Genomic DNA, 14,282 nt, shown 5'->3' on the forward strand with positions numbered 1-14,282 from the left:
GAAGACCACAGACAGACAGGCATGTACCAGAGCACCCAGCTGTTTCCCCATTCTTGAATTTGGGTGCAGCCCTGTACCTTGTCTCAGCCAGGGGAGACTTTGGAAGACACATTATAAACAGAGGCTGGACAAACACTGGTGAAACTGTTTGCCCTTTTTTAATTTTAAGTCTGTGAGTATTTTGCCTACATGTACTTCTATGCATTACATGTATTTCTGGTGCCTGCACAGACTAGCAGAGGGGGGTCGGGTCTCTGGAACTAGAGTTATAGACAGTTGTAATCCACCATAAGGGTGCTGGGAATCAAACCTGGGTCCTGGTGGGGGGGGCAGTGCCCATAACCAAATCATCTCCCCAGCACCATGACACTACTCTCATACACTTCTGCCATCACCATAAGAATACAATGCCCAGGAGCTGACCACTGATGGTGCACGCCTTTAGTCCCAGTACTCAGGAGGCAGAGGCAGGTTGATTTCCGTGAGTTCAAGGCCAGTCTGGGTCCAGAGTGAATTCCAGGACAGTCAGGGCTACACAGAGAAACCTTGTCTTGAGGAAGAAGAAGAAGACAACGATGATGACAAGGAGGAGGAGGAGGAGGAGGAGGAGGAGGAGGAGGAGGAGGAGGAGCAAGTCCAGACTGACCCCAGGAATTCAGTCTCTTACTCATCTGAAGGAAAGCCCCCAGACAACCTATATGACACAGGAATAAGCCAGCTGACCACACACAGCTTCAGGCAAGTCCAGCCTAAATCAGTTGACCCTAAGCCAACACATATCACATGAGTTTCAATAATACTTGACAGTTGCACTTAGGCCTTAGAGCTGACAGCAAACACTATAGAACCAATAACAACCACAGACATTATATGTTATCTATTTTTCTTACTAAAGCTTCGAAGGTTGGCTTTGATAGTAACTAAAATCTTAGTTTATTAATATGCCTCCAAAAAGCTATAAGTCCCTCCAGGTAATTATATACTCAGGTAACCATACATGAGAAGGAGGTATTGAAAGGTGTTGGAGAATGAATACAGATAATACATTTGTGAAGGAAGAGCTGTGCAGAATGACATTAAGAAAGAGATCATAGGTTGCTGTCTTTGCCTGGGTGTCTGTGTGGGAAAACACAGTCTTTCTGGTCTGGGGGTGGGGAAAGACTAGAATATGAGAAATTATGTTCACCAGAAAAGAACAAATCTGAGATTATTCTTCAGATTTGCCCACTCCTGACTGACCACTGAGCTCCTTGTGCATGGAGGACCCTCAATGCACCCAGCAGACCCAAATAGTCAAACTGCCACCCAACAAGCAGAATTTCTGCCTTCAGTTCAAGATGAAACAACTACAAAACTAAGGAAACCTAACATTCTTTGAAGAAGGATAACAGAAAACAGAATCTCTGCAACTTAATGCTCTCCATCTTCAACAAGACCCAAACTTAAAACACAGGAGGAGACAGGAGAATGGAAGACATTCTAAGACAAGGAAAAACTGACTGAGACCAACCCTGGGATGACCCAGTGTTAGGATTAGCAGATTAGGATTTTAAGAGAAGCCCTCTAAACTAAATCAATCCCCAGTACCATGGAAAGAAAGGAGAAAAAGACAATGAACAAAAAAAAAAAAAAAAGACACTATTATAACCATCTTCAGCAAAATAAAAGAAAATACACTTGTGTCCGGGCATGGTAGCATGTGCTTTTAACTTGGCACTTGGGAGGTAGAGACAGGAGGCTCTATGAATTCAAGGGCAGCATGTCTGCCCATCTTTTCAGCTCAACCAAGGTTATATAGTGGGATCTTGTCTTGAAAATAAAGATATAAGCAAGTTCCAGGAAAACCAGGGCTACAAAGAGAAAGAAGGGGTAGGGAGGGGGGAGAGGAAACATGCTTGTAATAAATTAAAAAATAAGTCAGGCCAGGTGTGCTGGCACACACCTTTAATCCCAGCATTCAGGAAGCAGGTGGATCTCTGTGAGTTTGAAGTCAGCCTGGTCTATATAGAGAGTTCCAGCACAGCCAGAGCTACATAATAGAGAGATCCTGTCTCAAAAACACAAGCGGTGGGAGCAGACCAGAAGGAAAACAGAAACAATGAAGAATCAAGCAGAAATCACAGAAATTTACAGAACTGAAAAATAAACTAGATGAATCTCCAGCAAACTGGAGATTGAAGGGAGGGGAGTAAGTAAACTTGACATAGCAATGGGCATTGTGCAGTCATAGAATAAAGAAGAAGGATTAACAAATGTCCAGGGACTTTTGGGACATTACTATACAGATGACCAGAACCCTAGAAGAGGGCAGAGAGAGAATAAAGAAGAAAAACTATCTTAGAAATAATGGCCAGTCACTTAGTTTGATGAAGTGTGTACATATAAATAAAATTCAATAATCACCAAGCAAGGTCAGAAACAGAATAAATGTCAAGAAATATCAAAGACCAATTGTCAGGATCCAAAGACAAAGATCAAATTTTAAGTACACAGAAGGGAAAAAAGAAACATTACATACAAGAGAATGATTCAAGCAGTAGTTGAGGTCTCAACCACAGAGGTCACAAGACAGTGAAACACCATCTTTTATATGCCTAAAGAAACCTTATCTATGCAGAATTCTAATACACCACAAATAAACCCTTCAAAAATAGAGGCAAAAGGAAGAGAATTCTTTTTTTCTTTTCTTTCTTTTTTTTTTTTTTTTTTTTTTTGAGACAGGGTTTCTGAGTAGCTCTGGCTCTCCTGGAACTTGCTTGGTAGATCAGACCAGGCTAGTCTCGAACTCAGAAATTGATCTGCCTGGTAGTAGTGGTGGTGATGGTGACCATGATGGTATTGGTGGTGGTAGTGGTGATGGTGATGATGGTGATGATGATGATGGTGGTGATGATGGTGGAGGTGATGATGATGATGGTGGTGGTGATGATGGTGGAGGTGGTGATGATGGTGGAGGTGGTGGTGATGGTGGAGGTGATGATGATGGTGGAGGTGATGATGATGGAGGTGGTGACGATGGTGGAAGTGGTGGTGATGATGGTGATGATGATGGTAGTAATGCTGCTACTGTTATAGTTAAAGCAGGATTCGCAATTTAAACATGTACATTAGCAGACAGAAGGCCAGGGACCATCTTTTATAAGTGCTATCCTTAGTACCAGACATAATTTCCAGTGTGCAGCAGGTACACATAAGTATACACTACATGAATTACTCAACTGAAGAAAAACTGAACAAATGGAAAGATAGCTAAATCAGTGGCCTACCAGAGGCAGGAACATGAATCATTTTCTTTTTGATACATATTTCTCTTTTTTACATTAGCCCACAAATATTCTATATTTAAATTGGTAAAGCATTCTCTCAACTGAAGCAGCCCTTCCCTGGGAGAAAACAAAGGATTAGGGCCAAGTGGAATCACACCAGGATAGGGTACAAAGAGGCAGGTAAAACACAATCTGTGGGATTGGATGCAAATCTTTTTCTGCTTGACAGTTGCTGGAGAAAGGTAGGAATCTCATTAAGAAACTGAGGAAAGTTGCTGCACCATTCTCTGTTCTGAATGCAAAGAGCTTCAGGGCGAGAGAGTGATAAAGCTCTGCACAGTATGTCAGCCTTGGGGGGAGAGGAGAGAGGAGGGGTCAAACCTGACACATCTTCTCATCCTGACTTTTCTCTGTCCCCACCCCAGGAAGTCACAGTCGAGAGGTCAAGAAATACACTGTGGAGGTATTTAAAATTTTGACAAGGAGGGGCTGTTCAGTTTTTTGTTGGTTGGTTGGGTGGGTGTGGTAAGGGGGTCTTTTGGGAGGGGTCTCTTCTTCAAGCAAACTGTCAAGAAAGCATATTCTTCCCCCACACAAGGATCTGGTCTAAGGGAAAACACAGCTTGTCTCCAAGGAAACACATCACTAAGAAATTCCAACACTCTCAGCGTGAACAGCCTACAGCCGTTTCTCCTTTTTTTCCTCAAATCTGAGCCTGGTGTCCTCCCTCCACCCCCACGCAAAAAAAAAAAAAAAAAAAAAAAAAAAAAAAAAAAAAAAAATTCGCCTTTATAAAGAGAAGAGGCCCTATTTGTTCAGTTTTAAATAATTATAATTCAGTGAATACAAGAAATCAGCTATCTGCCACACACAAGTGAAGTCGTCTGTAGCTCCCCTGATTACTTTCCTGGGTTAGAGGGAAAGGTGACAGACAGCTTCTTAGGTCTCTACCATGATGACATGGCCCCAGCTGACACCCAAGGTTGGACTGGGGAAAGTAGCTCCTGCTCTTCTGAAGGCTTGGCCTCCCTCCTACCTCAGCCAGCTCCACCCTCTCTATCTGTGGAGGTCTCAGAAGCTCCGCCGGAGCAATATGGACCTCTGCAAACTAAACACTGAGAGCTGTAGACTTTTTATTGTTAATAAAACAGCTCTTTGCACATTAGTTTGGCTCCAGAAACAAATATAAATGTGTCATAATGCCACCGAGAAGAAAAGGCACGGATCTGCAAAGCAAAAACTCAGCTTTACATAAAAAGAGGGAGAATTAAAACAAACAACAGCAAGATTAAACTCCAACCAGCCTAATAAATCTTATGAAGCAAACAAAGGAACAACCAAGGGAACAGTTAGGCCCGAGTGGAAAAATCCTGAAATCCCAAATTCAGAAGTGCTTTTGTCAAGGTTATGTGGACAAGTGAGTCCTGATTACCCCCTTAAAATAGCCCCTCTAGATCTATGGCAGAGGAAACCATTTGTCTCCATAACTCCTTCATCTGACATTTGCACTGCAATCACAGGCAATGCTTTAGCAAGAGAGGCCCGGTAGAAAATCAGTCATTGTTTTGGAACTTGAAGACTGGCACAAAGGTTTTCCACAATTGCAAGAGGACAAGAAGCTGAGGCAGGGACAAAGGTGCCCCCAGGGCTAATTTGCTACTCAGGGTCTAGGGCAGCTTAATCCACTGTGAGATTTCACAATGGGGGCTTTGGCAATTCTGATTGAAGTCAGTGCACAGCCTGTACTCTAAGGGGATTCCCAAAGGAAAGTTAGATCCCTAGGGCTCGTTAGATGCTCTATGAAACTAGTCCTGCACTTCGACAACAGGAAAAGCCCACAGGTCATTCACTTTCTTAGAAAGTCCAAGGCTTTCTAACAATTAGGGCTGGCTAAAAATGGAATGCCTCCTTGGGAGATTGGGTTCCCTGCCTCTGGCCAGAGTCCACTAGATGACAGTGACCCATTGGCTGGGACATCATAGAAGATACTGGGCACTGGTAAAACAAGGATTAGATGTTTCTGAGGAGTCTGTCCAGTTCTGGGATCTAAGAAAACAGAGGGGACTATTCAAGTAACCAGAGAAGAAAAATAAATAAATCTATATATACTCTTGTCTCAAGTGATTTATCATTTGTGGGGGGAGTTCTTTTTTTTTTTTTTTAAAGATTGTTCTGTCAGAATTTTGAATGTTTTGCCAGGAAGAAATGATAAGTATTTGGAACAGTGAATACATTTATTATCCAGGCTTGCTTTATATAATGTATACAGTTTCAAAGATCACATTGTAGTCCAATTTATACAACATTACATATCACTTTAATATAATAATAAACATGTACAGTTTTTAATTTTGTTTTCACTTTTGTTGTTATTTTATGTTGCATGGGTGTTTTGCAAGCATGTATGGCTGTGCATCACGTTCATGCTTGGTGCCCACAGAAGCCAGATGAGGGTTTCAGACCCACTAGAACTGGAGTTACAGACGGTCCTGAGTCACCATGTAAGGTGCCTGGATGCAAATCCAAGACCTCAGAAAGAGTATTAAGTACTCTTAATCTCTAAGCCATCTCTTGTTTATTTTTATTTTTAGAGTGTTTTGCCTATGTGTATGTAAGTATACCAGGTGCATTCAGTGCCCAAAGAGGACAGAGAGGATTCCCCTAGACCTGGAGCTACAGATGGGTGTGAGCAGCCACATGGATGCTGGAACCAACCTGGGTCCTTTGTCAGAGAAGCTGGTGTTCTTAGCCACTGAGCATCTCTCTAGCCCCAATATGAATGTGTAAAACCAATTTTAATAGATTGTTTCTATTCTCCAGAAAGACACACTTGTACCCTATAAAATATAAACAGTTGGAATCCCATTATACAAATGTTTCCATATAATTAAAGAACTGGGGTGGAATCTTTGCATACAGGTTCCTGTCTGGGCCTTTGGGAAATAAGGCTCCATAGTAACTTCCTCAGCATGAGTACTTAATGCCATATTTGCATTTGAGGGATCATTTGTTCTATTCGTAGATTTTTTAAACTATAAATATGACTGAGCCTATTATCAGAGTCATCCTGAAAATCCACACTGAATACTGCCATGCAGGATTTACTAACAGTGTTAAATTACACCCTGAAAGGAGGAGCCAGGTTGTAGACATGGTGCAGGTTTCCCAGCTGCCAGCATGGAACACAATGCCACACACTCTGCTTCCCACCTCCTAAGCACATGGAATAATAGTCTGTACTTCCTTCACAGGGTTCAGTGATCTTAATTCTAGAATGGTCTTGGCCTTCCGATCTGGTTCCATGGCAGGAACACAGAGTAGGCGCTGTATCCCCGGGCTTAGCCTTAGCAGGCAGCATGTGTTGGAAAGACATTTGCTGGTATAAGAACATGGACACAGCTACTAGACAGCAAAGGTGATGTTAGAGGAAGGGATGGAGCACTAAGAGTGCTCTCACACATGCGGAGGAGATGCCTCCTCGGTGGGTAACAGCACTGGCTTGCAAGCATGAGGACCTCTGTTCAGAATTCTAGCACCTACATAAACAGCAGGCACTGCCAGCCATATGTGCCCACAATCCCAATATAAATGACCACCGCAGCTTGCTAACCACCAGCCCAGAGGAGAAATGACAAGCTCTTGCTGCAGTAAGAGATACTTTGTTAAAGGACAAAGACAGAGAGCAATAGAGGAATACACCTGACAAACTGCACATACATGGCTGTGCACACACACAAAAAAAAAAACGAAAGAGAATGCTCACACAGGGTGTAAACTGGTATAATGCTTGGGGACTGGATGCATTCTAATGATATCAATGATAAACACTGTAATCTTATCGCATAAATCTACTTTCATGAGACATAGTATAATTTCCTAGAGACATTTGGATTCTGAGGCTAGATTTTATGTATTATAAGATCCATGACAGCATTGTTCACAGCTACCCCAAAGTAAAAATGACTGCATAGCCATCAACCATAAAGTAGGTTAATAGATGATGACACTCATAACTAAGTCACCAATGGCAGTGATAAAGAATAAACAAAAGTATCATGCAATGATGCAGTGAATTTCACCAGGGGTAATACTAACCAAAGGAAGCAAGAACAAAAGGCAACACGGCCATTCATACAAACAGCAACAACAAGCCACACTGAACCATGAACCTTAAGAATGCTGAGAGAAGTCCTGGCAGACATGCAGAGGAGAGAGAGATCAGAATATATAGAAAATTGATTTTGCAAATAATGTTGAGTCCCAAAACAGGCAAGCACACTACAAGAAAGGAAAAGTTCCAGTCCATTTCACTAAAAACTAGTGGCAGAATGATAAACAAACTGTTACATGTCCAAATCCGAGGATGTACGTAAGAGACAAGGAGCAAACTATGAAAACACAAAGCAGGTTCTACATGATTAAATCTACTAAACTCACTCCCACCATGTTGGAAACAATCAACTTTACCTAGTACACCTGAAGAGGTGCGTGTCCTATGACCAGCAATTCCATGCCTGAGGGGATACCCTAAAAAGAAGTGTGTACACACACACACACACACACACACACACACACACACACACACACACACACACACAAATCACATGTGTATGAGAATTTTTCCAGCAGTGTTGTCTCAGAAACACAAAACATATAAGCTGTGGTACACTCCTAAAATAAAACACTACATAACAGTAAAAAAATAAACCACAATACACACAAACAAATGGCTGAATCTCAAAAGCATGAGAAAAACAAATCAGAAGACTGTATGCATATGATTTCACACACACAAGTACATGTCTAGTAATAAACTAGCAGAACCATTCCATCTATTAAATCAGGGGACTAGAGAGATGGCTCAGCAGTTAAGAGCACTGGCTGCTTTTTCAGAGGACACAAGTTGTTCGGTTCCCAGTATCCACGTCAGGCAGCTGAACTTCTGTAACTCTAGCTCCTCAGGCCCAGGTGCCTTGGGCCTCCATAGACACTTGAACCCACATGCAGACATTCACATGTATACATAACTAAAAATAATGAAAATAAACACTCTTAAAAACTGCAAAGCACCGGGCGTTGGTGGTGCACGCCTTTAATCCCACCACTTAGGAGGCAGAGGCAGGTGGATCTCTGTGAGTTCGAGACCAGCCTGGTCTACAAGCGCTAGTTTCCAGGACAGCCTCCAAAGCCACAAAGAAACCCTGTCTCGAAAAAAACAAAAAAAGAAAAACTGTAAAGCAAGTACCAATAATCTATAGAACAGAAAATAATGATGAACTCAAAGGTATAGGGAGAATAGAGGAAAAACAAAGTTGAAAGGAAGCAGAGGCATCAGGGTGTTGGCAATGCTCTATTGCTAACTATGTGTTGGTGACGTAGGCAAGTTTTTGTTTTTTTAAAAAAAAAAATGCTGTTCCAAAATCAGCTTTCTCCAACAGAGTGTCACTGGGCACATCAGCCACACTCCAGAGTAGGCCCCATGCCCAGGAGCTGTTGGCCAACAAGAATCTAACATCATGGGGCTTTTATAGCCTTTTTATTTCCTCTTGTTTTCTTTTTCTTTTTCTTTTTTGTGTTATTGGTTTTTTTGCTTGTTTTGATTTCCAGTTTTTGCTTTGTTTTAGGAAAATAGCAAGAAAGAACATGAAGCTGGGTGAGCAGAAAGATGAGAATAATCTGGGAGAAGTTGGGGAGGGAAAAAAGATGATCAAAATATATTATGTGGAAAAACAATTAGATAAAATAAAATGCTGCTCCAAGCCTTCCTTTGCAAGTAAGTCTTTTGGTACACACAGGCAAAAGTCTTTCTGGGTCTTTTCAGAAACAGATCTACATTTTATTGTAAAAGTCAGATAAATGAGGAGTCAAGAAGATGACTTGGAGATGGGGGGTAGTAAAGGCTGTTGATACCAAACCTGATGACCCACATGGTAGAAGAAAAGGACTGACACTTGAAGGCTGTCCTCTGACATCCCACCACCACCTTGGCACCTGCATGTACATGCGCGTGTACACACACACACACACACACACACACACACACACACACACACACACGTAATTTAAAACATTTTAAATTTTTTTAATTAGGTAAATAACACCACAAAAATGTTTTCAAAATGTAGGAAATACTACAGGACAATAACCTGATTTCTCAAAACAAATTAATCATAAAGGAGAAGGAGGGTAGGGATAAATTATAGATTAACACATATTGCTTTATGGATCATAAACTAACCAACTTTAGGATTGGGGAGAAGGCTCAGTGGTTAATCACTTGCTGTGCAAGCACGACTCGGACTTTAGAGTCCCAGAACAATTTAAATGCTGAGTGGCATGGTAACCCACTTATAATTCCTGCCTTGAAAAACAAGAGAAAGGGGATCCCCAAAGCAAGCTGACTCTAGAGATCAGCTGTTACCAGTAAGCCCTGGGCTTGACTAAGAGACCCTTCCTCAATGAATAAGGTGGAAGAGTGATGAAAGATGATTTCCAAGGTTGTTCATGCCTGCACATGCATGTACACTCACACGCACTCGAACACATATACCCACACATGCAACACACACGAGAAAATGGAAAATTTTTTTAAAAAATGTAATATTTTTTATTTTATTCTGCTACAAGAACAGGACATAATCAGATAGACTTCAACAATGAGTGAATAATAATAAAATTATTTTTATAAATTTATTTTTAGATATAAAAAGGATATTGTGCTTTTAGAAAGACTTAGAATGGCATATACAGATAATAAATCAATTACAAGTGAAACAATATCTGGGATTTGCTTAAAAAAATAAAGCAAGTTGAAAGAAGAGAGGTGTGGAAGGAGAGAAAATGAAAATGATCAATCCTTCAATCCTAGATCTCTCCCTCCCTTCCTCCCCCCCTCTCTCTCTCACACACACACACATACACACACAATGCATTGTAATTTTCTCTATTTTTGCATCCACTTGAACTTTACTGGGGGGAAAAAAAGGTATAAAGGGACAGATAAGGGGAAGGGAAAGAAGGGAGAGGAGACCCAGAGAAATAGGATTGTGCCAAAAATGCCTTGTTGGTTACAATTTTATATGTTCAAGTGCTGACCTCTAAACAAATATAATCACATTTTTAGATGTTATACATTTTTCATCTCTGGATGTGAAGAATCCTTGTGATTTTTAGTCTTCTTTTGACTTATCTGTTTTGTTTTGTTTTTTTAACCATTTCTATGAGGAATGAATCAGAATCTTGATTCAAATAGTGTTGAGAAGGAAACCAAAAGGATTGTCAAAGATGCAATGCCTTCTGCCCCTCTCTTATACTTAAGTGTGAGTCTACATTTCTCAACTGTTAAAGGATCACAACTCGAAAAAGGCTGTTGTGACCTCCCAATACTGTCATTGACTTTCCACTCAGGAAAGCTACGCTATGTGGAAATGGAGCCTTTGGTTATGCATGGGTGTGAGAGCGCTTGCTTTCTCTGTCTCCACCAGAGGAGCACCCTCACCAGAACCCAATCAAACTGGCCTCCTGACCTCAGTCCTCCAGACTCCAAGCTGTGAGGAATAAACCTCTACTATTCAAGCGCTTGATTCTTAAGCGTGCATTGTGACCCCACATGACTTCACATAACTAAATGTGGGACCTGCGGAACATTTAGCAATGAGAAGTTTCTGAATGTACACTGACCAAAATTAGTCAAAATCAAATACACAGTGAACCTGCGGTGTTTCTGATGATGTCACCTGTGCTTTGTTGCCCTGAGATTTCATTGCAGTCTTGGTTCTGAACACACAACATACTCCCTTGGCTCTGTTGGTGCCATCTCACCACTGCCAATGAATACTGGCTGAAACACGAGGGCTCAGACCTGAGCCTATCATATTGCATGAACAGCACAAAGGTTTCTGCTCTTATAAAAACAGTAATTGAATTACAGAAAACAAAGTCTTTTTTATGTTTCCTTGCAATCATTCCTCAGCATGCAAGTATTAAATTAGTATATGTTTGGAGTGTGTTAGAATGTTTGATTTTAAACATTGCTGTTAAGCGTTGCTGACTTGAGCTTCTTTTAATATTGTTACACAGGAACTGGAGAGATGGCTCGGTGGCTAAGAGTGCTGTGTGCCCTGAACATACACTGTTCTTGTGTCCCAACACCTACATAGGGCAGCTCACAACCATCTATAACTCCAGTCCCTGGGGATTCAACACCCCATTCTGTCCTCCAAGGGCATCTACATGAATGTGGTAAGCATAAACTCAAATAGGCATACACACATACACATAAAAATAAATATATCTTTCAAAAGCAAAAGTAAAAAAAAAAAAGGTAAATTAATTTTGTCTTAGGAGGGATAGAATTTCTAAAAATTTATGAAATGGTCCTAAGCATACTTCTGCCATTTTTTTCCTTTGTGTTAATATGAAGCAGTGTTCTCAATACTGATGGTTATAAAATCAAAATACTGATCACCTCTGAAAAACAGTGAAGATGTTCTGCACCCCACAGCATCAAAGAGTCAGCCACTACTAAATTTTTTGTGGGGAAATAAATAAGAAAATTCATCTCATTAGAATGTAAATATGCTTTCTCCTTTAATAAATGGCAAAATTATGTAGTCCCCCAAAGAACTTTTGTAAAATAAATTTATGATTATTATAAATGTTTGGTTTATATGACTACGGTATAAACCAGTCACATAAAATTTTCTTGGGCTAACAGAGGTCACAAGTAGAAAAAAAGTAAGAAGCCCTGGTTTAAATCACCCATGATGGATGACACCATTAATGACAGCTGGGGCGACCATGACAAGGGACCCTTAGCAGATTCTGTTATAAGCTACTTATCTCTCCTTCCCAAAAAATGCATATGCAGACAGATCTGTCCGAATCAAGAAACTATAGGAACTCTAGAGAGTCACAGACTTTCTGTGGGTTTAGCAGTTATAATAAATGGCAGGCGACATTAGAATAAACGGCAGACAACATTCTTTACATACTCTGTCGTGTGTCAAGTACGGCCCTGCATTTAACAGACATCTTCAAATCCACTCTTCCCAGCCACCAATGGGATATTGTGTACATCAACCCTGTTTTACAGATGAGGACAGTGAAGACACAGAAGAAAGCAACAATGTGATGGCAAGTCAGGGCCAGCATGGAAACCTGGGCGGCTGGCCCTAGCAAAAAATGAAGGTACTCTCAAAGTTTAAGTTAAATATAACAAGCAAATATGTCACCCTGAGTCACTCTCTAGAAAGGATGTCCTTAAATCCAAGTCACTTTAAGGGCTTCCAGATGCAACCAACTCCTCCCACCCAAACAACAACAACAACAACAACAAAAACCCCATGACAGGCCTCTCACCTAACCGGCTGGCTGAGGACAAGTCAAAATCAATCTTCCTCTACCACTGGGCTGTACCACAGTAGACTCCCAGAAGTCAGGCCAATGGTCCCTACCTCATCCCTGACCTCTTCATGATGACCCCTGACCTCTTCTTATTAAGTGGGTCACACCTGACCTCTTCTAATTAAGTGGGTCACAATCTAGGTCAATACTTCAATGTTCAGTCCTATCATCTGTCCATGAAGTAAAATAACCCAACATTTAAGGACAATGTACTCATCACTCCATTCCTACTACCTAGGACATCTATTTTTTTTTCCCCTAGCTGAGACATCATGATGAACCCAGGCTTCCAAGAGTTTCCACTTGAGTTTCAGAGATATAATAGACAGAATGGCCCACAGGTACTGAAGGCAACGGTAAGCATGTGATGTCCCAACACATATGTCCAAAAAGATAGACATCATCATCCCCCACCCCCAACCAAGGACTCACAGTTTCACAGTTCAAGCATCGGGTTTCGTTGGTGAGTGTTCCCTGAAAAATCTCGTGGACCCAGGTGAGTTCTGGTTTATTACTCTCTGCAGGTTCGTTCATGTTGCCATTTTTTAATTTCCCGTTTTGTTTTTCCTGTTTCTTCTCTTCCTGCAGGATGTCCGCAATAGTGTTTAGCAAATAATTTAAAAACTCGTGAGCATCCTGCTGCATGTAGTTGTCAAAGAGATCTGGAAAGGAGAAGGCCATGATTGCACACTCTGCATCCTGGAGAGTGGACAGATGGGGTAGCTTTCCATGCCATGCTTCGATATTCATATCAAAAGAATGGACAGTCATGGCGTATAAATATATTTCATCCCTACTATGTAATTCCAATGAGTAACTTTCCAAAGAATTATTCCTATTTCCTACTACCCACCAAACACTAACATCCCCTATCTCTTTACAGTCACCTGTAATAATGAACCAACGTTTAATCGTTCTAGAAAAGAACCAAAATTACTAGACAAAAACCCTGATAAAATATCTATTGTTTTTTTCATGTATGCAAGCATGCTTACATGGGATGGGAGCGCACATGTGAGCAGGTGCACACTTGTGTGTATACTGACTATGAAGAGGGCCAAGGCTAACACTAGCATCCTTGTCAGTCATGCTCCACTTTCTCTATTAGGAAAAGGTCTCTGGCTATCTCTGCCACTCCCTCATTTGGCTGGTCTGGCTACCCAGCTTGCTCTAATCTCCAATCTCCACCCTCCACATCCTATCTACTGAGATTACAGGCTGGTTACCACACCTGCACAGCTTTTCATGTGAGTGCTGGGGGTCTGGACTCTAGTCCTGTCACTTGCTTGACAAGTTCTTTATCTCCTGAAGGCCTGAGTATCAATTCTGAATATGATGCGACCACCAGTGACTAATAAGTCATTGAGTCACTTTGCTATAGCAACTGGATTCTTTTCCTGAGAGTCATATTAACCCTAAGTCCAGCCTGGAAGACTATTAGAAGAAAGATGAAAGAGAAACGTGGAGCATATATGAACAGATATCTTTCCCATAGTGGTCCTAAAACAAACTCAAGTACCCTAAGCCTACTGCTGCCCCTGCTGTCAGAACAAGCAAGCAGCTGGAAGCCCCTAATACTAGTCATGCTCACAACTACACTGGGAAGGTGGC

General features: G+C 41.3%; 1 protein-coding gene across 1 annotated transcript in view; it reads right to left on the reverse strand.

Annotated features, from left to right (window-relative positions):
* The window catches only part of Usp46 (ubiquitin specific peptidase 46), a 68,936-nt gene that overhangs the window by 22,180 nt on the left and 32,474 nt on the right, over window positions 1–14,282 (reverse strand). The window contains exon 4 of the mRNA XM_027390887.2: window positions 13,104–13,333. Coding sequence (XP_027246688.1) covers window positions 13,104–13,333 — 230 coding nt within the window. The remainder of the gene's footprint in view (window positions 1–13,103; window positions 13,334–14,282) is intronic.

This window comes from Cricetulus griseus (genome assembly GCF_003668045.3).
Source record: "Cricetulus griseus strain 17A/GY chromosome 1 unlocalized genomic scaffold, alternate assembly CriGri-PICRH-1.0 chr1_1, whole genome shotgun sequence".
NCBI lineage: Eukaryota > Metazoa > Chordata > Mammalia > Rodentia > Cricetidae > Cricetulus > Cricetulus griseus.